Here is a 25451-nt window from a genome sequence, read left to right as displayed (position 1 = left end):
GTTTGACAGGTTAGGCATCGAAGGCAGAGACCTATCTGACATTCAGCCACGATTGAAAATTGTGTAAAAATATTTTTAACGGCTAAGTATATAATGAAATTAAATCTTTTTATACATTAACAAAAATATTAAATTAGAAACGTAGGTTTTAAAAAGTAAATCTACATGGTTTGTATGCATTTTCACAATCCATATATCCCGCGGGAACAATGTAGGCCCTTTTCCTTTAGTATACCTGCATGAAATATGATCTATTTGAGCAAGTGTGATGAAAAGATTTTTACAGTAGTACATATGGTGCTACTTCCTTCACGCGTGCGGGAATGAGCACTTTCCGTGCATATGTCGAAACTTTAAAGAGCCATATGTACTGTAAAACGGTATACGATACACGTTCGAATAGGTAATTCACAAACTCTCACAAACTCCCTTCGGTCGTGTTTTAATTTATCACCACTCGTAGCGAATTTCCTATTTTCTGCACTTATAAAAACTATTACAAGGGACTGCGGCTGTTACAAAGCGTGAATTGAAAAAGTTAAATGTTTGATACAAAATTTCTATTGCAGGCACTTGTCTTTTGTAATTTATGCTAGTAGTTTTTTTTATAATTTATATGGTTATGTAAGGGGTGACTAAATTAAAGGCATGTTTATGTATAAATGCATATTTTATTAAACACGTGCAACATTATGTGTCTATAAAACTATTAAATATGTACATACAAATTATGATAGTTTTGAATACCCGAACAGCTTAATAACATATTCCGCTAAAACTTTGCTGAGAACAAGTTCTAATAAGCACTTACGCTAGAGGAGGTGTACCAATACTACCAATCATTCTAGAATTCTAGGGAAATTCTGGAATTGCCGGCCTAGTGTGACAAAAAGGGCCGAGCGAAACGAGGACAAAGCGTGAACAAAGGGCTGCTAATTATTATCCTGGCTTCGGTAGATATCGTTTTTTTTAATGAGTGCATGTAACACTACCACCTAAAAGCCAATTATAACCTTTAGTACAATTTACGGCGCGGTTGCCGTATTGCGGCGTAGGCCTGAAATATTCATCGAACACTAATGCACGCATGTCGGAGAAAAGAGATCATTTATACAATAAACGCGGAAATCTTGTTAATGTACCCCCAAAAACTTCAGATTACTCGATTTACCTAAATACCGCTTAGGCATTGCTAACGCAGCGTTATGGTTTGATGAAGTCAGAGGATTCACACACTTTCCTTTTCTTAAAGCCACACCGATGGAGCAGTCGTTAGAGTGGAGAATTAACTGCAATCCCAGTGATTTTACCGAATCTTCTGAAATTGTCTAGGCGCAAATGAAGATTAGGTATGGTATTTAAAGTGGTACACATTTCGTTTTACCTCGACGCTAAATTCATAGTAGCCCAAATTATCAGTCTTTAATTTTTTTTACGTCAAAACACCATTTATTACTTAATGGGAATGATCGCTGCTGGAGATGTTTCACAAAATACAATCAATTCTCGTTCTAATGTATTGTAAGGGTCTAATTTTAAATACCTTTGTATAATATTTTGCACGCTTAAAATAGTATAAAATAAATTATAATCAAGGTCTTGTGTCACTTAGGTAGTTGACGTTTTTTTATCCACAAAAATTAAACGAATGACTAAATATTGTCTGGGTAAACAGAGTTGTCATATAACTAAAATATAAATGATTAAACAAATATTAAAATAAGTGTTCTTTGAGATACATTTTACATCAACAAACTAGTTATAGTGCCTACTTTATATTTACAATAGAAACCTAGAAAAAACCAAGTTGTAATACTTAAGTACTCTCTATTCGATAATTGTTTAATGATTGATTACCAAAATCAGTTATCCACCATACGTGTGATGTCCACTAAATCAAATAAGCGTGAACTGATTTTTAACCTTATCATAGCATTATCTACGTAGATTGATGTTAAAACTACAGATATACTTAACTATTTTTTCAGTATAAAAAAGCATATAAATTATAAACTAGTGACTAAATTCTTAATATCTAAGGGCACATTTAGCTAGTGCGAAAACTCGCATTCGAGTTTCATATTCGCAACATTGGGGTTTTTGATCGGATCGCTGACTTGAATATAGCCTCAGTAGTCCGCAATGTAACTAAAATCGCATGCGAGTTCGCGCGCCGTGTAATTGAGCGTTAAGATGGCGAACTGTTAAGAGTATTAGAATTAAGGCACAAAATATAATTGCCAGGATTGGCTGATTGTTGATATTACCCATCTGCTCACTTGCCAGATTCGTTCATTTCGGCAGTTGCAACTTTAATCATTAGTGCATATGATATATTATACAAATTAAACCGATCCTTACTTGACTTTCATAGAGATTTTTGTTATATTGTTTAGCCATAAGCATTATAAGCAAACATAGAAGTTTTTGTGGCAAAATAAAGTGATAGACAAAATCAAATATCGACATGTCTGTTGTCGATGTTCCCTTAGCGTTATCAAACAGAATTTGAAATAGAGGTGGATTGTCAAAGAAAATTTTGTAGCCATAGCAAATTTACTTCCATCTGCACCATCGCTCGCAACGACGTCGCCATACCTTTGGCCTATGATCTATTAGATGGCGCCACTTTTTGATATTTAACAAATTTAACACATAATCAGTGAAAGAATAAGGATCAAAGTCAAATGGCGTTCTAAAAGTTTTAGTCATGTGTCAAAAGATGGCAGTAAATTTACTGTGGCTAGAAAATTTTCTTTGACAACCACCACTATTTCAAATTGGCGTTATACATATTTAACATTGTATGTATAAGATAAGAAAATAGCTACTGCGAAATACACAAAACGTTCGATATCTTCTTTGATATACCCATTAGCAGTTAACCATTTTTTTTACACTGTATTCTAAAGTTTACGTATTTATTTTTAAGTAATATAGTATTTTATACAATCGTGATATAATAGAGAGCTTTTCAGTCGAGTACCGTGTTTAGGCAACGAAACTTGCTGAGTGGCCTTAGTGGGTATGAGATTGAAAAGCTTGGTCATATCACTATTGTATACAATACTTTTACGTACATCTAAGAGTCATCTAATTTTGTATTAAATAATTCATGAAAATGTTTCATTTTCACATACACTCGTTTTTTTCACAAATATTTATATATCATGTCTGGCTACAAGTGAAGATACTCGTTTGATAATTGAGATAAGTATATGCACGACATGGTTAATTACCCTAGAGGAGAAAAACATGGACCGATATGTCACGTTTACTGTCGCGCAATCATTTACAACTGTTGATTAAGACTATCCAGAACAATCCCCGTTTTCAAATTCTAAAGCAGCTTACAACAATAATTTGAATAAATAAACCCCATCCAGATTCTGCTGGAATAGATACTTATTTGTATTTATTTACGTACTTAGATTACTTATACACTTTATTTACACTCCCAACAATTCTACGAGTATGTTCTACATTACTGACTCGCCATGCAACTGAGTAAGTATTTACATTATAGGAGTACATTTTTTATTTCAAAAACATAAGTTATATTACATGTAGAACAGCCCTATATTTCAAAAGAATAGTTTTATACTTTGACCCAATTGTAATACATATATCTACCTGACAAGATTCTATTCGGCCCTGATGTAGTGTCGCTACAAGCAGCTTTCATATAGCAATAACGTCATGTATAGTCATATAAAATGTCAGTACCGGTCATGTCAGCGATTAAATTAAGCTACACAATCATTCGTTCTTTTATTGTCTTCAGTGTAAATGTTTTATTGTGTTCCAACGAGTTTTTCTTGCTTCTTTTTCTTATTATTTTTTGGCATTTTGGGGTAAAATCGCTTATAATTGCGAAATCGTATCTTCTTGTTTACATCGGTAAAATTCGATAACTTTTCTGTTGTCAAAGAGTCTCCTCCTTGCCAGTAAATCATTATTTGATTGACAAGGGGGCAAAGTCGATTTTTAACCGCTTGTGTTAATAATGGTATCCGAACAAGCGAAATATTCCAAAATTGAACCACGAGCATGGCGAGTGGTTCGAAAAGTGGGATCTTGAGCGTTGCGGGGGTTTCAAAGCCTAGTGCATCTTGGTTAAACTAATTTTATCACCGAGTAAAACACAAAAATGTTCACAACACCAACGCGAGGAAAAGAGTAACCCCCTTATTCATAAACGTGTACTGAAGTTACGATGCCGCTAATCATCGTTTGTCCCTTTCCATCATACCGATACGTCGGAAAGGGACAAACGATGATTAGCAGCATCGTAACTTTAGTACACGTTTATGAATAAGGGGGTAAGAGTAAAAGATTAAATAAAATGAAATCCAAATTAACGTTATTTTATTAAAATATTTATCATTCAAAACCAGCCAACATTAGGAAACAACTCAAAATTTGCATCAAATAACTTTGCCACTCTTATGGATAAAATGCAACTTTCTCATCCGTTTACGACAAGCAAGTCAGCCTTTACGAGCTGGTGTCGTGAAAATAAATTAGCAACGCAGAAAATGCTCAACATGGCGAAGGCCAAATAAAATGTTGCCGGGGTATACTATTTTTTGATAATAAATATAATAAGATTCATTTTTCACTCGTTTGATAAGTCAATTCGAAATATCGATTTAATAAAAATAGCATCCGTACAGAGACCATAGTCATGGTATTAAAATAATACCAGTATAATAATACCTACCTAGATAATACAAATAAGTATAGTTCATCATAATCATCATAAATCAAAAATCTTACAACAGGCTACAGAACAAAAGTATCAAATTAAATAGGATTGCACCACTATCACTAGGTATACGATGTATACCCCAATAATATATAGCCTGACCAGTAATATAATATGATCAGCGCCATATTGCGGAATTTCATTGGAACCAAATTTTTCATACTAAACTGAACTGTCACCACATGAGAATAACAGCGCTGTCAATGATTATAATATTTATAATATTTCTGATCGGGCTATAAACACAATGCAAATCTTTAAAAAATATTATAGAACGTATTGGTCATTCTAACATAAAGCCTCGTTATTATTATTAAAGTTACACATCATCAATATTTAAACTAAGTGTTCTAATGTGTCATTCACAAATTATTTACCATAGTATAATTAATAAATATGTACGTATAAAAATCAAAGTCAACATGGTCTGTGTACATATTCTATAAAATATAACACTAATGCGACATGTTTCCGGTGGGGCATTCCATGAGAATGTCGCTTACGAAATGCTTTGTAATGCTCAAGAAAATTACTTTATTAACCAAAATTGCTAAATTTCGTAAGCGACATTCTCGTGAAATACCCCTAGTATATTACTACTCAGTTTTTGTTAAATAAACGTATCTAAATTTTAATCTGTATGTTTTTTGTTAGAGCTTGGCTGTAACATTTTAAAGTTTTTCACCTACCTTTCAATCGCCACATAACTTGACATCTTCACTTCCCATATTATAGTTCAAATTTTCTGAGGTGACTTTTTCGGCTCTAACCTTAATCTGTGAAACAAAAGGCATTAGTTATTTTATACAGTGCAGCTAGCTATTAAATCCCTCACGACTAAAAAGAACAAACCCATTCAAAAATAGTTATTTACTATACAAGTGCGGAAAGTACGCACTCGCACGTGTATCGTACAACGTTTTACAGTACATATGGCCCTTTCAACTTTCGACAAAAGCACGGAAAGTGCTAATTCTCGCATTAGAGCGGGAAAGTAACACCATATGTACTGTAAACAAATTTTACAGTTCTACTCATATGGTTCAAATTCATGTAACAGCTCATTCGTAGCTAACATGTTTGGATAATGTCATAGAGAAATGAGGAGAGGAAGAAATGAGTAGTTAGGAAGTGGTTTGCAAATTTGGAAGCCAACTTTCATAGCGAATCAAATAAAAACTTGTAAAAAAAATCTCGTATTATTTGTACCTAAAATCTGCCTTTTACCATGAGAGGCAACTTTTGTTTAAAACCGATGTATGACCCATAAATTTCCTTTAAACGATTAAATAACCTTATATAACGTATTATTCACAGAGATTATCAACTGTTCTGCATCATACTACGTATGACTGACCGCTGCGCGTTTCGTGAAAACGGCTGATCGCATAACAAAATGTTTGATACGTAACATGTAGCAAATTTTATGCTTTTCAATCTTACCTAAATGGTATCATCATTCATTTGTTATGGTATTTGACCTTGAATAACATCCAACGCACACAAGATCTATGCTATATCTATATTATATTATTCGGTACAAAGAAAACACAAAAAACTTAATGTAGTGTAAAGACACACACCAGTGACAACGACAACTCCCTTCTTAAGTGCGGACTGCGCGTCACGCGGTCGGGTCGTACTAGTAGCACAGGGACACTAATCTGCACTTAACTGCTAAAGGAAGACGGTAAATTATTGCATAACCGCGGGATGGATTTATCTTCGCTTCAAAAGTTTCGGTATTCTGGATGATATTTCTTTTGGATATTTTGAATTTAAGTGTATACGTTATGTATATTGTTATTGTCAATAAATACTTACTAGATAAAAAAAAAGTGTATACGTGACTAGTTAGTATATATTTAAAAAGAATACAGGCTGAGAAATTTTCCACTCTCAGTTTTTAATACTTGTAAAATACATACATTTGGGTATGTATTTTTTGGATATTCTTACCCACTACGCCAAATTATATTCTAAGATCATATAAGAAGAAAAAAATGACAGAGCAATTTTCCGATGAAAATGAGCGTCAAAAAAAGGAATTATCATTTTAAAAAAATCTTGTGTTTGACAAAATTTATTGATTTTTTTCTAGTATGACATACTGATACAAATAACTTATTTGGTAAAATAATTTTGGACAGAGGAACTACTCGGTTAAACATATAAACAAATTTATATATTTACGTATAAATACCTAACTTAGGAGTGTTTTTTTTTTGGATATTTATATGTTAGTTTCGGCTCATACTATACAATAATCAAGCAAAATTTCATCGACTGAGAAATTAATGCATGGGTTGCTTCATTTCCTACACTACTTAGCAGCACATTTTGCGATTCAAGTTTATTTTCACGTCAGCAGCTCGAACAAGGGTATTTTGCTGCTTAAAAACAGTGAGCAAAATCGCATTTTGCTCACCGAGTGAGACAAAATAACATTCAAGTGACCTTTAGATTCGAATGTCATTTCAACGTGCGGGGCCTAATACAAGTTCGAAATATTTGGATTCTATTGTCTTTGTCCCTTTTACGTCATTAGCAAAAAGAAAGGGACAAAAAAGTGCATACGTAATTCAACGGTATATTGACGGTTTATAATAGACCCCGAAATAAGTTAGACTGCATCGTTCCAAAACACCCTACGAGTCTTCATTCGTAATAATTAATTAATGTAATAAAAGTTTAAAATTTAATAAAAACACCATATTTTGCGTATTTTATCATACAATCAAAACAATGAACTTATACAAATTTACGCAATTGTTACGCAGTAAATAATTCTACTTAACTACTTTTAACGATCTCTACTATAGTTGACAAATAGTAGTATCCGCAATTCGGACCGTATCTTACAAAGTTTTTTTTTTTTACAAAAAAAAGTTGTCGGTGGAACTGACAATTGATGTTCGTTAATTCATTATTTTCGTATTATTTCATTGAAATTTCTTTCGTTTAGTTTTATTGCGGTAATTAGAGTTAATTGTTAGAATACCTTCAGAAAAAATTAGTGAAATAGTGATCCGTGCGTCTGGATTACATTTTTTCAGGTTGTATTTTTTGATGGCTGACTGACGTGAAAATTTTTGTGTACTACACGAGATCAAAGTTATTTACATCTCGTGCGCTTTTGAGTCCCTTGCTACGCTCTAGATTCTAAATTAGAGAAGAGAATTAAAATAGAGAATATTATAGAATCTTTCGCTTGCACGGGACTCAAAACAAGCACTCGAAGAAATATCAAACTTTGCTCTCTTGTTGTACAAATAACTATTGTATAATTGATAGATGCATAAATGTAATCACTAAGTTTTCTCGTGATTCGGAAAGTACTCACAACTCCTTGCCATTGAAAATTGAACCGTATTTCATCTAGAGCGACTTCGATTACTCGTAAGCGGGCGAACTCTAAATGATCTGAGCGATCTGTGGGATGCGAAGTAATGGGTCCTTTGTGTGCTAAGTAGACGATTAAAATTAGCACGCTTATATGCTATAAGGGTACCCCTTTATAAGGATAAGGATATTTGAATACTAGTCAAATCTGTTTCTTTTTTGGAACCGTCAAAACGATTTACCACTATGGAATTTATATGAAACATTATACAATAGCGTCACGGTCAAGTTACCTACTCTTTATAGTTATTGTTCTATACGATTTATAGAATAGACATTGTGTCTAAAAATAACTTCAGTGAACGCTTCTCAATTAATGTTCTGGTGCTTTATTTCATGCATGGTGTGAAATAATTTAATTTAAATTCAGTCAACATACTCAATATACTATACACAATACTACGTCGGTGGCAAACAAGCATACGGCCTGCCTGATGGTAAGCAGTATCCGTAGCCTATGTACGCCTGCAACTCGCACTGCACCCTCGTTGAGCTCTGGCAACCTTACTCACCGGCAGGAACACAACACTATCCCTATTATAAGCAACATGCAAAGTATTAATGAGCGAATGATAAGGGCTTTAAAAGCAAAATGAAAGGGTTATATCGAGCAAAGGGTATGGTGAGTTAAGCTTTATGTAAAACCCATAAAAAACTCTTTATAAGAGATAGCGGGCCTCCGCCTGCAGCGAACTACTTCTCTCGTGCGTACGTCTATTCGCTTTTCTATCGCTTGAATATGCAAGTAAGAAATATCGATGTACGTGTTAGTTCCTCTGGCTCCAATATAGCATTCCACTTCGTCTTCATACCGGTATAATGAATCGTTTGGGTGCTGACCTGCGCGTTATATGAACTTGAAACATTTCTGCTTGTCGTGTGGAATGCGCGTTTTGAAGAGGACGGAGTCGGCTCGGTATTGTGTCGACAGCAGTGGAGTGTAGCCCATAACCTGGAACAAACAAACAATAATTGATTTACAGAAAAAACTACTTACTAGATCTCGTTCAAACCAATTTTCGGTGGAAGTTTGCATGGTAATGTACATCATACATTTTTTTTAGCTTTATCATTCCCTTATTTTAGAAGTTACAGGGGCCCTCTCCCACTTAAGACACACGTTTTACCACTTTGGAAGTGTCTTTCGCGCAAACTATTCAGTTTAGAAAAAAAATATATTAGAAACCTCACTATCATTTTTGCAGACCTATCCATAGATACCTCACACGTATGGGTGTGATGAAAAAAAAAATTGAGTTTTAGTTCTAAGTATGGGGAACCCCCAAAATTTGTTTTTTTTTTTCTTTTTTTGTGGTAAAATCTTAATGCGGTTCACAGAGTACATCTACTTACCAAATTTCAACAGTGTAGTTCTTATATAGTTTCGGAAAAAAGTGGCTGTGACATACGGACGGACAGACAGACAGACATGACGAATCCATAAGGGTTCCGTTTTTTGCCATTTGGCTAAAAATGGTAGAGATTGAATGTATAATAATTTAATATTACAACACCAATAACACATGCAGTATGTATTCATGCTACATATTCATATGCATACACATTTTTACGACCTGTCTGGCCTAGAGTAGCTGACCGTGCCTATGAAGCCGATGGTCCCGGGTTCAAATCCTTATAAGGACATCTGTGTGACGAGCACGAACATTTTGTTCCTGAATCATGGGTGTTTTCTATGTATTTAAATATTGATATGTATATTATTTAAAAATATTTATATCGTTTTCTAAGTACCCACAACACAGGCCTTGTTGAGCTTATTGTGAGACTTAAACAATAAGCGTAATAATTTCCTATAATAGGTATATATTACTTAAATAATTCAATCATTAACAGTTAAAAGTAATTACAAGTGCGCTTCACCGCCGGTGAAGAGCGTGACAAGCATAGAGTGCGACGTTACACATACTCTTAAACAATACACCAAAATGGGAAAACAACTAGATGCAGTTGTTGTGCCTCTCTTTTAGGGGCGTCCAGTCAAAGAGAGCGTTACGGGCTACCCGGAGCGACTGAACGCCTAGCATAACGTTTTCTGGTGCTCATATTCTTAAGATCCCTCTCTTAAACTAAACACGAACCTGAGAAAAGAACTGGATGCACTTGTGCCTCTCGTGGAAGTGCGTCTCGTCGGAGGAAAGCGTGACGGGACAGCCAGGGCATCGGAACGTCCAGCGCGACGTCACCTGCGAACACGCACACATTGTTGAATCTACTATTAATTTATACATTACAACCGGCAACTTTTTAAAAAGCCTGGAATCAAAACCAGCAGAGCAACTATTGTTAGTATGGCCGCCGATATCAATAGCGTACTTTCCTACTAGTCAAATCAATTTACTTTTATGAAATATAATAAGATTTTTTTTTATATAAAAACTGCTCAAGTGACGTCACGGTCAAGTAATTTACTTTTTTTAGTTCTATCCCATTTATTAAATACAAATTGTGTCAAAAAAATAACTACTGTCTATGTTTTTCTAATAATTATCTGGTGCTCTATTTCGTTTATGGTGTGAAACAATTGTTTTTAAATACGGAGGACATCCCTATTTATACGCGTTTTCGCAGAGCCGGGAGATGGTTGTGGCATTGCAAACAAATTGCTATGGGTCAACTCTCTGCAGCTGACTGTGCATTGAACTTTCTATATCTACCGATTCAGGTATAGGATACCCCCGCGGCATTTCTGCTTAAAAGCGCTTAAAAGTCAAGCTTTAACAATAATGCCCCACCTTCACAGGCGGCTTCCTAGTGATGTGCGCGACGAGGAAGTTCATGGCGATATCCTCGCAGTTCATGAACTCGTCGACATAGTCGCGTATGGCGGCGGGCAGCGCGCGCCAGTACGCCCACAGGTAGTAGCGGTGGACGAACGCCGCGCCCGTCAGCACCATGCTGAGTTCGCAGCTGCAACAATAATATTCCTTACCGACTTTTCATAGTTTGCCACCACCACCATGCTTTCATCTCATCCCTGACCACCGGCGGTGATCAGCTATAATTATTTTGATGGTGTTCTCACGTACCCGTTGTGCGCACGGGTCTTTGCCAACAAGATCGACTACGTCAGCCACACGAGAGCACATGAACGCCAACAAAGGAGTTGAAGCAGTCGCCGTGGCCGAAAACGGTCGGTATATACGTGTGATAATATTGACACCCCAGCAAGCTAAATATTCTAAAATTGTACCAAGAACATAGTGAGTCGTTCCAAAATTGGTATCTTAAGCGTTGCGAGGGTTTCAAGGCACGAGGGTTAAACAAACTTTGCTACCGAGTAAAACCTAAAAATTTTTACCTCACCAACGCGAGGAAAATTCTAATCGGCATGATGACATATTTAAACCATTAGAAATCATATCCAAATGACGCTATTCAATATTTACGAGTTCACTTAAAGATGAATTGCAAAAAATAATTACATAGTTAAGGAGCTGTAATTAGTCTTAGGGCCTGTTTCACAATGTCCAAGTAAAGTCCTAAATAAGCTACTTGCCACTTATCGGTTGAATAAAGTCATCGTTGGCGTTTCACAATCTTCAAATAAGCTGAAGTGTTTCTTTTGTAGGAAGTTTTATCTGGCAGTTAATTTATTTGTTAATTAGCTATCCAATACTTGGACATAGTGAAACCGACCCTTAAGTTAATTGACTTCATAGTGTTACGACAATTAAATAAACTGTTTCTACTTAAATTACACGTATGAAAATGTGTTGGCGTATGCATACAATACAATTTACATGGTTAAATTTCGTAACACAATGGAATCAATTAAGACGAAAGTGGAGGACCCGCGCGAAATCGCCTTTTCATACAAATAAACGCGCGTAGTACTCATTTTCCTCTCTAGATATTAACATTATTGAAAATATTTTGACATAATATGTTGTATATCAACGACAGCTATGCCCCTACGTTAGATTCTTTTCGAATTTTTAAATATTATTAAAATTAGGACCATTTAAAAATTTGTATGAAATCTGGTTTTTCGCACCAAATATTTACAATAATCAAAAAATCCAAAAAAGTCATACGTGGGGCATAGCTATGATTAATAAACATCAAATTATGTAATAGTTATTTACGATACAAGTGCGAAGAATAGTAAATTCGTTACGATAAATTAAAACACGTCCGAAGGGAGTGTTTTAAATCGACACGAGTTACGAATTACCTATTCGCACATGTATTGTACGTTTTACAAAATTCAAAAACCCTTTAAATTTTTGACATAGTTACATAATGTGCTAATTTACGGACTAGTGCGGAAAAGTAGCACCATATGTACTGTAAAAATATTCTTCATACTGTCAATATCCAGAGAGGAAATGGGGACTACGTTTGTATACAGAAGCGGCCGTCCCCTTTCCTCTTAAGACCAAATAAATATCCTTAACTATGCTTAACTACCTACATATTTTTTCGCAAATCACCCTTAAAAGTCAATACTGCCAGCCAACATGGGAAAATAACTCAAAATTTTCATTAAATTACTTTGCCCGTCTCGTTTTTTGAACAATCAAGAGAGCCTTTAGGTACGAGCTGGTGTGGGGAAAATAATATAGGGTATTTCATGCAGGCGTAGAGAGCAGGAACAGCTGATTCCACTCCCAAGAGACTTCATGGTTTTTTACGTAGGTAATATCGCACGTGTGTTGGTAGCTAAACTATGAAGAAATATTAACTTTAAACATAATAATACATTTCCTTTATTTCCGTTAAATTCCGCTTTTTACGTATACCTAGCGACTACTAATCTACTGCTAAAAGTACCAATCTCTCAATAGGAATAAAGACAGATATACCTTTCGGTTTAGTAGTATTGCAACATGTTACTGCACGCTTGATTCACAAGTAATGATTTAGCCTCGTTGCGGCTAAGGCTGCTTACTTTCTTCCTAAATGGTTTTCAGTTCACTTGAATATCAGTCTCTTGTATCATTTCGTCAATGCCTGAAATTAGCTGTCGCATTATACACTTGGATGTTTAGCAACTGTTGAACTACATATCCTTTTCCTTACTACCTATGAATTCTTATAGCATATAGGGCATTCGCCCATCTGTGAGTGATGATAGTTCCTAGTAAACTCTCTTTTTTACGTAATAGTCGGTAAACGACGACGACGAGCCGCCTGATGCCAAGAGGTCACTGTCACTCATGGACACAAGCAACGTCGGAAGAGCCATTTATGCATCGCCGATCCCGAACCCTGTATACCCGCTTCTTGAAGAACCACATGTCGTAGCGCAAAGGAAATACCTCAGGAGGTAACTCATTCCACATTCTGCACGTTCTGGGAAGAAATGAGCGAGATGCTCGCTTGTCCTTGGTGTGTCGTGTATTTAAGTGGGAATTTGGGGAAGCTTTGCTCCATTGGCGGCTCTTACGGCGTGACTCGCAAAACTACTTTTAGAACTACATGTTACCTTTACATCTAAAATAAGAGTTACCTGTAATTAGAGTTGTATAGAAATCCGTTTTTGTAGTTGAGGTCCCAGGCATGGTACCGTCCGGGGAACCCAACAATGCGGTCTCGGTGCTCGCGCCACACTCTGCAAAACATTCGAGTGGGTTTGAATTAACATTTTTGATGAAAATCATAGGAGCCTATTCCTACACCCTTATTAGCGAATGCCGCTAAAATAGTCTCGTTGTAGTTCAACATGAGTTCAAGTAGTTAGAGAACGAAGAGAGAATATATAATAGTATAGAAATACAACGTACGTGTGGAGCGTGTGGCAACATTAGGATAGGATTAGCTGCACTCACTTTTATAGTACCATAGGCTATTGTCAGTTCACTACGCTACGGCGCTTAAGCGATGTCAATGTGAATACTTTTTATGAAAAAAAAAATCGACTTCAATGAGGGAGACCGGTGAAAAAACGATTATTGTTGATTTTGGATTTCATACAATGAAATTAAAAAGACAGCGTCCTACGCCTATTTATGTAGAAAAGGTTACATGTTTTTTTTTTGTCACTGCACCCACTTTGACACATTTCAGATTTTCCCTATGGTTGACGGGTAAGATACCCGCAATAGGGTATTCGACTGTATTTAAGATAAACTATTTCACATCCATGCATGAAATAAACCACCACATAATTATTAAAAAAACTAAATAGGATAGAAATATTAAAATGTGCCTTGAAAACCTAACTGCTAACATGCCAAGAGAACAAATTGCCAAACGTGAACTATGCATCGTTGAAGAGTTCCGTTCTGTTCATCATCAACAGTTCCACTTCATCAAATGTCACTTCTACAAATGTAAATACTTGATTTGTTGATGAAAATACTAAGATCACTATATATGTATATGCCTTTAACATTTGAGGAGTTCCCTCGATTCCTCATGTACCCCATCGTCAGAGCTCGAACTTGACAAAAAATTGTCTTGAAAATTTAATTTGCTTAACAAACACAGCGAAGAGGACAAATCGCCAAACGTTTACTATGCGTCGTTGAAGAGTTCCATTCTGATCATCATCAGCAGTTCCACTTCATCAAATGTAAATGCGTGATTTGTTAAAGAAAATACAAAAATCATTATATGTATGCCTGTCACATTTGAAGAGTTCCCTCGATTCCTCATGGACCCCATCGTCAGCACTCGAACTTGACATAAATTTGTCTTGAAAATCTAATTTACTTAACAAACACAGCGAAGAGGACAAATCGCCAAACGACTACTATGCGTCGTTGAAGAGTTCCATTCTGATCATCATCAGCAATTCCACTTCATCCAATGTCACTTTTTTAAATGTAAATGCTTGATTTGTTAAAGAAAATACAAAAATCATTATATGTATGCCTTTTACATTTGAAGAGTTCCCTCGATTCCTTATGGATCCCATCATCAGAACTGAGTTTTGACAAAAACGGAAGATTCAACCAAAAAAATAATTTTCAAAATCGGTTATAGAGTAACAAACATGAAATCTTGAAGTCGGTTAAAAATAATCTGTTTCAAATTACAAAAATACCGTGTTGCTCTGTTTTGAAGTGGAAAAACAGTGAGAGTCAGAATGGCGGGTGTACCTAAATACAATTAAATGAAAACCATACCATATTTCTGTACCTAATTTGTACTATTTAGTACCTCCTTAAGCTCAAATAACTCAGAAAATCATGTCTTTAAAAAGGCTAGGCGCCAATTCAAAGAATTCTTCCTGAATGATGAAATTCTGACCTTAACAGATTAAACATTAAAGGTACAAATTCCTGGCGTAATAAAAATAATTGTACCTTATCGTGTTTCTTAAAAATGAGATCATTAACCTTAAAAAATTATAACGCCTGCAAAATTGTAATAGCAAGCAAAATATAAAAATGACTAAAACTTGGAAACCACAAATAAAATGGCTCGTATTATAATTGAATATGAAGGTACAAAAAATGTACAAAAATTTGGCTTTTATAGAATTTATCAATAACCACGGGAATATAGCGTAATAAAGTACACCCGCCATTCTGACTGTCAAGATGGCGGTTGTACTGTTTTTTGATGATAACTTTACGTACCGTGAGGTACAAATAGTACAAATTATGTACAAAAATATGGTATTCTTTTCATTTATTTTTATTTAGGTACACCCGCCATTCTGACTCTCACGAAAAACACTAGCCGAACAAGAAATATCACACATGAAGCGATTTCATACCATCGGTAAATGTTATTTCATTAATTTATTTATATTTTTTACATAATTGGATTTACGCAATAGTTTTTGTACTAATCAATACAAAAATGAACTTAATGTAAACACGATAAAGTCGACATCTAGGTATATAACATGAAACTGCAGAACGTTCTCGAATATGACAACTTTTTCGCGCTACTCACCGAAGAAACGAAAATACTAAAAAATTTACAAGTGTAAAAGAGATAGAGCATAGACGCCAGTTTAGTGTTGGTTAAGACTGTAGAGTCCTGCTCTACTTTAAGACTCGACTCAGTTTTTCAAACTCTTATAATTAGGTCGAAACTCGAGTTATATTCGACTTATTAGAGTCCTGACTCTTTTGTAGAGACTTGAGTCATTTTCGGAGAACTTGTATTTTTTTACAAATAACTTCGAAATACTGTAGTTTAGGTAAAACCTATAAAATTGTTGACTGAGTCTTTACTGTCTTTATTCGGAGACTCGAGTCCTTTTGAGTTGCACTTAAAAAAAACTCAATAAAGGACTCGACTCGGGAATTAAAAGACTCAGAAGTTTTTTAAGCTCTACCAACACTACGCCAGTTGCGACATCTGCTGTTGAGTAGCCGAAGTTAAATGTGTTGTAATGTGTTGTCGAGGCTCGGCTAGACGATGCTAGATAGCACTATCTCTGAAAAATTAAATCATTGTGTAATTTCGATATTATTTCCATAACTATAAAGTTAAAATTATCGTAACGGGCGAGTGTTCATAATTTTTATTTTATTTCAAACATATTTCCATAACATTACAGTCGCAACCAATACGTCATGAAATCGTCAAAAAACTACACAACAACAGTTGAGGGCCTAGCATCCATCATCTCACAGAATCTCAGGCATTCCCTTCTCACAGCCGCCCATCGCCACGCAATCAAGTCGCACTCCGGTGCTAATGTCAAGAGCGCATTTAATTGTGAGAGAGAGCGAAGCAGTGGAGAATTCATGCGCGACACGGTGCGCGCCACCGGCACCGCCAACAGATCGCGTCGCCGCGGTCTTAGTGCAATCCTAGGAACGTCCGGACCATGCAGTCGCACCAGTCGACTCACCAGTTCCGGATATAATATTGACGACAACGGCTTTCATAGTATTTCAGGCTCAGGGCGCTTCCCTTAGTTCTTTATTCCGTGGTCGCAGAGCACGCTCTATATCTATATATAGGTAGGTATATATATATATATATATATATATATATATATATATAATAAGATAAGATAAGAAGCGGTTATAGACAGAGTTGCGGGATACTGTCTGCGCCATGTTGGTGTAAATACCTGAATGCGAAAACGATCTCATCGTGCCTGAGGTGCGCGTCGTCGTCGACGCAGAGCACGGCCTCAGTTTCGATGAGGTCGTATGGCAGGAAGCGGTTGTTTAGCGAGTTGCGCGCCGCGCGCACGACCGCCACAGGCGCGCCGCTCTCTGGCCAGGCCAGCGAGGCGGACGGCGGAGTGCGCCCGTTCCATACAACCACCACCTAGAAAACCCCCCAAAGATTGAAGTACAGTTAAAGCGACACAACCACATCACATGCGAAACATAGTACAAAACAAACATGCCCATTGGATATTCAAGTGTTCAATATGATCATGTAAGATTTTATCTAGTGTAATCGCCGCTCACCTTGTTCAAGTAGGGCAGACCACGTAGGCGCGCGACGGCCGCCGCAAGCACCGCCTCTCGCTCGTACGTGAGGATGACGACAGTGAACTGCTCCCGCGGACGATCGCCGCCCAGAGACTCACTGAACTCCTTGCCAGCGCCGCCCGCACCCGCGCCCACCGGCCTGAACCCGGCTGCCGATCCCATGAAGCGCGCCTCCGATGTCACAGGTGGGTCCCAAGGCGTCTGCGGGTACAGCGCAAACGGGTCCGCCCACTTGTTCCACAGTTCGTACCCGTGCACCAGCCCTATCGAATAATTACGGCGGTATGTCGGGCTCGCGTACGGCGCCTCCAGCGGCCCGAGCGTCTCCTCTGGCTCCGCGTCTATCGCCGGCGGTTCCAGCCGTGGCGGGTAATACGACTCGTTGAAGGCCGGTGTCCCTACTGTCGGCGCTGCTGGCCGCGCCGGTATGTTCAGGCGTGTTCGGATCACTGCCAACAGTGAATCCACCATCACTTGCACTGAGCTTAGGTATCTCTCCCAGAATAATCGCCCCTGTCTCCGAAATGCGAGCAGATCAGCGTCAGAAAACGATCGTATCACGAAGTGCAACTCAGGAACTCGTGCCTTGGGAAGTAATAGTACTGCGCGTCGCCAATCGAGCACTTCATCATAAGGCAATGTAATTCTGTCTCCTCCTAAGATGACCGGAATTGCACCGGATCTCAAACCTTCATACAGCCTTGCTTGCAGTAATGCTGTCGAGGTATAACTTGGATCGCTTGGAGCAAGAATGACGACGAAGGTAGAATCTTTTAACAAGGCGCGTCTCGAGCGGTCCGTACCGCATAACGCCCAATCACCAATAGGAATCACTGTACGCTTTTCGACGGGTGGGTCGCATTCAAATTGCAGGAAAAAGACATCTGACGTAGAACTCGACTTTGCAGTCTTTTGGAGTGCATCGATCACAGATTTATCCTCATCTTTATTCAATCCACTAAAAGGAGGTTGCGAGCCCTGAAAACTAAACGCAGCTAATGTATTCGGATCAAATTACTATTATTATATCTATTTATTTTATTTCGACTTGTAGATGATCACACTTACCTCAGCAAATACTTCCGTCTGGCGGGAGCCATTGGACCGCAGTCGAGCCATACGTCACCGCCCGGTGGGCCGAGCGCTGGGGGAGTAACGATATCGAACGCAGGCCGGAACTGGTTCAAAGTAAACGTAGACTGTGCTATCATGGCTCTGCCCGTCATAGCGCTCTTAAAAGCGTCACCAGCGCCCACAGACAACTCCCTTCGCGCCAAGTTAATAAGGACGTGGTTGCGACCATCGCCACCCCAGTATGGCAAACTTTTGATTACGGTTTCATTTAGAGCCAATTTATAGTTGGCACCTGTTGACCTGGAATAAATCTGCTATATAAAATATATATCATATCCACGATACTGAACATTTCATTCAGGTAAACAGGATAATATTACAAGAAAGCGACACTTACATTGAATTCCTTTCTGAAGAGAAAGCCTCTCCTACTAGGACTAGATAGATACAAGCCTCTTTGGGGTCTTGTGTAATATGCGCATTGTACCCCAGTGTCTGTCTTACTGTCGTTTTCAAGAAGCCATCCACTTCCGCGCCAGCAATGGGCGCATACGTATCAGGGTCATAAAAGTATACTGGAAAGCCGGATGTAAGTGAGCAACGGGAGTGATCAAAGCAGGAGTGCATGCGGCAGTGATGTTGAGAAGCGGAGGGTAGGGGAGGGAGGACGGGCGGAGGTTGCGAGGGTAGGAGAGGGGAAGGTGGAGCGAGCTCTGGTGAGTCTCGGCGGATGGCCTCGAGCTGCGCGAGGCGCGCCTGGTCGGCGGACACGCGCAGGCGCTGTAGCTCAGCGGCAGCCCGCGAGTGTTCGGTTTTGGCGCTGTCGGCACGCGCGCCCGCAGCCGCCGCTTCCCGCTGTAAGCGCGCTCGTCGAGCTTCTAGCTCACGGAGCTCTGTCGATACTGATGCCTGTACAATGAAATAGTGATTGACGATACAAGTGCAGAAAATAGGAAGCAACTCGTGTCGATTTAAAATCTATCACCACTCGTTGCTAATTACATATTTTCACGTATATCGTACAACGTTTTACAATAAATATAGCTCTTTAAAGTTTTGACATATGCACGGAAAGTGCTCGTTCCCGCACGCATGCGGGAAAGTGTAAACAAAATTACAAATACTTAGTACAGAAGCCCCAATTTTTCAAAAGTAGGGTTAGAGATAGATTTGATCTATGTTAAGAGACCATTCGACATATTAAGAAAAATAGAACGTCCAACCCTACTGCCTATTATCCAGAGGCCGGCATTATAACGATGTGACTTCTCATTTATCGACTTCCAATGTACATAGTGACATGACATACTCTACCGTTTATCTACATACAGGCTGTTGTGAAATATTAAATCGTAAATCGTTTATTTCTCCCTTAATAATGTGGCGTTTCGAATGAGACTTTTTACATTTTTATAATACCCTAATCGACACGTCCTATTCATCTATGTCCAGAGAGTAGAGACACATTGTATATTGATACGATGTAACACAACAATTTAAAAAAAATTGAAACAGATATTTGACTGTAAAAGAAGTAATTTAACCAGATAATAACAATGGAAAAATTAGACTTAGTCATAAAAAAACTTTTGTTAACACTAAAACAGAACTTGAATATGAGACTGAAAAAAAAAATCAACTGATTGTAATTAAATGTGGAATTATTATCTATTAAGTTTTTATTGAATAGTAGAAGGTAAAGCCTGACCAGGAATATATGATCATTGTCAAGAGGGCGCTATTTTTCTGATTTATATGGCAACAGTTCAGTATAGTCTGAATAATGTGGATTGGCAACTCGTTATTTTGACTTACATAGTATCAAAATCAGAATCCAAATATTTGGTGTCCACATTGTTTTAATCGTCGGTACTTGTTTTTTTCGTATCAAATTCATGTATTTTCTTACGTATCACACATAGATCAAAATAGTCTAAGTGTATCTTCTTTTTTATTTTTAGTTTGCTTTTCTTTGCCAGCCTAAAATCTTAGGAGGAACGACCTTCTCTCGTAATCTCCGTCATCGATGGTTCTGATTCATCTAGAAATTTGATTAATGACTATAATTACTGCAGATAAGTAGTTACCTATAATACCTATACTTAATTTAGTCGTAACATACCATACCGTGTGGCCACAATTAGCCACAGCATCAGCTCAGCTCAGCTCTATAGCTGAAAAATTATTTCGTCTATCAACTAACTACATCCAAGATTGGCTCTGAAAAAGGCCATAATGATAATAGTTGGTAGGTATATTCCGTAACCTTGCATAGGTTCTGGTACATAGTCAATGAATAAGTTTGATCATATCCAATATTTTTCAAACTTAAACTCATTTTTGTTACTGTAAGTATTTCCTCGATTGAATAACATGTTGTTGTCCTATGGTACCCCATTGGTCCAGAGAGCCTTCGTGGAACGTTGCGATCCGCCCCTGTCCTGTACCTCGCGCTCCGCATCCCTCCAACTCAGTCCGACTGTCCACAATTATATAACACAATACTACAATAACAAAGTCGTTGAGTCGTGTTTTTTTTTTAATTAAAAGCATTTTGCCCACTTCGGCTGAATATATTATTTGGTGCCGAGACTATAGTGACATTTTGATTTGTTTACCTGTCAGCTCTGATGTTGTTTTGGAAATGTTTCGTAGCGAAATAGCGAAAGGTTCTTTTCCAGCAGTTTATTATTTACATCATTTACAATGTTTCGACCTTGATTATGTATAGTTTTGGGCATTTTTCTCATTTATTATTTAATATTCAAGTAAACCGCCATAATAACACTGACAACGGTGACAACCTATCATTAAAATTATTGCCAGTGTAAGAAATTAGTTCCAATGAAATTCCGAAAAATTATTACATGATTAAATACCTATACATACAATACAAATACATAAATCAGTTTTTGTTTATCCTTACCTTAATTCTAAGCATTTCTTCTATCCTAATCTTGAGATCTGCAGCATTCATCAATGAAAAGTCTCCATAGGCATCCAGAGTATGGTGCATGGGGTTGCCATCAAAGGAAAATGATAATGAATCATACTGGAACAGAGAGTACAAGTTCAGTTTAAAATCTTCTACTTGTTTACTTATTTATTTTAAACTTTATTGCACATAAAAAAAGAGTATAACAGGCGGACTTAATGCCAATAGGCATTCTCTACCAGTCAACCATAAGGCAAAACAGAAAATCTTCAAGGTGGGTGCAGTGAGAATTAAACAAAAAACTGTAACCTTTGAACGAAAAAATTTTTCAAATAAATACTACAGTATGTTTAATTATTACCTTATGACTATGAGTACACTAATATATACATATATATGGATAAACAAGGATAAATACATACACATACAATTGCATGTGTGTTATGGTGTGTTTACTTGAACAATATACAGTCTATACCTATGTAGAAGTATTTCTTTTAAATATTTGCAAGTTGCTTTAATACTTTTTTTATAATTGCCATGGCTTGTGGGAGCCTAGAGTCCAAGTTGCCAATAATCTAAACTGTTAAGATTGAATTCAATTAGTGAATTGTAGACAGTTGGAAATAGTCCATCCCTTGCATCAAAATTTTGAAATAAATACAGATAAATAAATTTTATAGGTAAATCTCTAATTATTGATGTATGATGTATGGAACCCAAAGGTCTGCAAAACTCTGCCAATGTATATTTTGTTGTGGTTGTGTGCCTTGTGTATTTAGATTTAAGAGCAGGAGCCTGCTGGAGTGTGCAGTTGCCTATCAAAATAATGTATAGTATGGCTGACTCAGAAAGGTATTGCTGCCAGCATCCTTAATACAATTCCACAGGATCACACTTGTTAAGTTTTATTGTTTTATAATATTATTATACATCATAATAACCATACTTTGCATGTGGTCTTTCAACCTCATTCCCTTGGAGGATTTAACAACGGAGACATCTTGTCTGTTTCTATACAAAACAGTTTGCTGATTGTATGTAATGCTATTTGTATGTAACATACATACAAATGAGGTGACTCCAGTTATTAAATTAACCCTCCAAGCTCATTCTGCAGTGGATGTTTTGTGTCATTTCACTTCATACATTAAATAAATACAGATAAATAAGATTTACTGTAGATAAGTTATTATAAACCTATTATTATTATTTTTTAGTTTTGAATGTTAATGTATTGTTCATAAGTTTAAATATTCTCAATTCGCAATTTTATGATTTGCAATGAATGGCAGAGTACCTCAGAATGTCTATAACTGTAAACATTTAACTTTAGAGGACACAAGCTTTAATAGTATATTATTGCAGAGGCCTGTAAAAGGCGATTCCTGGATGTGTTTCGATTTCCGGACGATGCGAAGCCGAGTCGGACAAAGAAGACAAATCCACGAATTGCTGTTCCTTCCGAGGCATATTTAGTGCTTTTCTCCAAACATGCAAGAAAATCAGGTAAAATAATCATAATTTAAACATGAACCAGCACTCAAATCGGACCTTCACATCAAAAACGTCAAAAACAATTTCCTTCTTTAATTATTTTTAAAAGTTAAAGGCACAACTATTCTGCCATTCAGTACCATTCAATATAAGCTGTATTTGCACTTATGAGACCCTTAAAAAAATATAAAAGTTATATAGTCTTTGATTTATTACAGTATTCACATGATCATACATGTCGGACGTACACTACTTTATCCTATAGCTTGAAATGATTCATTTTTCTTAGTGTAAAAAGTAAAAAACAATACAGTAATAACTTTCTCGTCTGATAAAACATGACAATAATGGTTTGATTTTTTTAGTTTAAGTGACCATAACAAAGAACTTCCCGTACTATTTTTGCTACAATAAGGTGAGCATTTCCGAGCATATTGGAGAAAATAAATTGAACACAACTCACAAGTTACCAGGTAATCTAAAAAACTGAGTCTAGTTACAAAAGTGATGACTACAGACTTAGAGTCAGACCAAGCTAAGTTGGCAGCGATTTTGATAGCCCAGACGGTGCAAGTGTTAAGTAAACATCAAAATTTCATAGAAGTTTGACGTTTAAAATAACTCTTGCACCATCTGGGCTATCAAAATCGCTGGCAACTTAGCTTGGTCTGACTCTTTAAGTTTTTACTAACACACTAGTAATAAAGATTAAGAAAACTGACAGTGCAGCAAATACAAAAGTTCAAGTAGTGGAAATTAGGGTGCAGTAAACATAAAATACTAAATATTAACTTATTTTACCAATTTTGTGATGGGTACCTATATAAAATTCAAAAGCTGAAACGTTGCTTACCTTGGACAAATAGTAGTGTGTTACAAGGGGCACCACAAATAATATTACAGAGACCATTAAAATTACTCGAGACAACTTTAAATGCCCTAGCCATTGGCATAGACGGTCATTGAGTAACATTATGCACAATTTAAGTTGTATCACATACTTCTCAAAGGTAGTAATTATAAAAATGTATTACGCTAATAATCATCCCTAAATACCCGAGTCTGTTTTTTGTTTATTCCACAATCGTAAGAAAGTCGCATGCATTCATTTCGTACAAAGTATTTAATAAAGTAAGTAGTAACAACTCCGCCGTGTATCTTGAAGTCATAATGACAGTCGGGTCGGGGGGTATATAACAAAGAGCATATAATCACTACGTTTTAAGAGACGGGACTTCCATACTAGCGAGTGGAATCAGTTTGTTTCGCAAATCTTTACCAAAATATACGACAAAGAACTGTCAAAGAACCTTAGTACCAACATAAGCGATTTAAATAGTAAATAATAATAATAAATAAATAATTATTATAGGACATTATTACACAAATTGACTAAGTCCCACAGTAAGCTCATACCGGCTTGTGTTGAGGGTACTTAGACAACGATATATATAATATATAAATATTTATAAATACTTAAATACATAGAAAACACCCATGACTCAGGAACAAATATCCATGCTCATCACACGAATAAATGCCCTTACCAGGATTTGAACCCGGGACCATCAGCTTCGTAGGCAGGGTCACTACCGACTAAGCCAAACCGGTCGTCAAATAATAAATAGTGTATTACGCTACACGCTTGCGATTCTTATCGATATCGATAAAATGGGGAGGGTTGAAACCAAGTTGAAACATAGGCTCCAGTCTATAAATTTTGTACTCGAAATCAGAGAGCCTACCGCGAAACCCGAAATTCGCAAATTGCGAGGATCTTTCTCTTTTACTTTCATTAAGACGTTATTAGAGTGACAGAGAAAAATGCCCGCAGTTGACGAACTTCGATTTTCGCGGTTATAGCCCAGGTTAGCATCGAATCCACATTTAAGTTGTATGTTATATAGTGGATAGTTCTTTGAGTGGACTAATATCTGGTCGGGCTTAATGTGGAGCCGAATTATTTTAATACAGTTTTTGAGTCGTGTTTTTTTTTTAATTAAAAGCATTTTGCCCACTTCGGCTGAATATATTCTTTGGTGCCGAGACTTGGCAAGCGTCAGGGATTTATGCGTTAGAGGGAGCAAATGAAATTGCTATCTTATTCGACCGCATAGCTGCAACACTTAGCAATAGCATGTCTCGGCACGAATGTACACAGTTATAGTATTAAAGCCCATCCAGGCGGGATGATCTAATTTTATAATCTGGTTATAGTTACTCCAACTCTTGAGTAGTATTCAAACGTAGTGATTATATGCTCTTTGTTGTATTCTTTAAACTCTAGCTATAGAGAAAACTCGAGTCACTGACACACGCTCGACGCGACTTCCGAGTTCATCTAATTGTCTATTAATTTGAGTAGAGTCCACAAAATTAGGACTCCAGAACTCGA

The 25451-nt window shown here is 36.9% G+C and overlaps 1 protein-coding gene across 1 annotated transcript; it reads right to left on the bottom strand.

Annotated features, from left to right (window-relative positions):
- Positions 1–651: 651 nt before the first annotated feature.
- LOC133521297 (exostosin-3) lies at positions 652–25153 on the bottom strand. The gene is made up of 11 exons (XM_061856181.1): positions 23910–25153; positions 21551–21676; positions 19022–19533; positions 18619–18924; positions 17527–18535; positions 17178–17380; positions 13644–13745; positions 10924–11098; positions 10270–10374; positions 9011–9122; positions 652–5544 (listed from the first exon to the last, which is right to left on the bottom strand). Exons 1-10 carry the CDS (start codon positions 24027–24029, stop codon positions 9018–9020), a joined length of 2763 nt encoding a protein of 920 aa, XP_061712165.1. The 5' UTR covers positions 24030–25153; the 3' UTR covers positions 652–5544; positions 9011–9017.
- Positions 25154–25451: the final 298 nt, after the last annotated feature.

This window comes from Cydia pomonella, chromosome 1 (assembly GCF_033807575.1).
Source record: "Cydia pomonella isolate Wapato2018A chromosome 1, ilCydPomo1, whole genome shotgun sequence".
NCBI lineage: Eukaryota > Metazoa > Arthropoda > Insecta > Lepidoptera > Tortricidae > Cydia > Cydia pomonella.
Note: the sequence above shows the minus strand (reverse complement) of the source record. Positions and strands in the feature narration are given on the sequence as shown.

Bases quoted from the DNA above. Each gene is read 5' to 3' on its own strand.
- LOC133521297 (XM_061856181.1), bottom strand. From the start codon at position 24,029: ATGTTACTCAATGACCGTCTATGCCAATGGCTAGGGCATTTAAAGTTG. The intron at 19,534-21,550 runs GTAAGGATAAAC...TTCATTGTACAG, and splicing joins AAGAAATGCTTAGAATTAAG to GCATCAGTATCGACAGAGCT. The intron at 13,746-17,177 runs GTATTTACACCA...AATGTTTTGCAG, and splicing joins GAGATCGTTTTCGCATTCAG to AGTGTGGCGCGAGCACCGAG.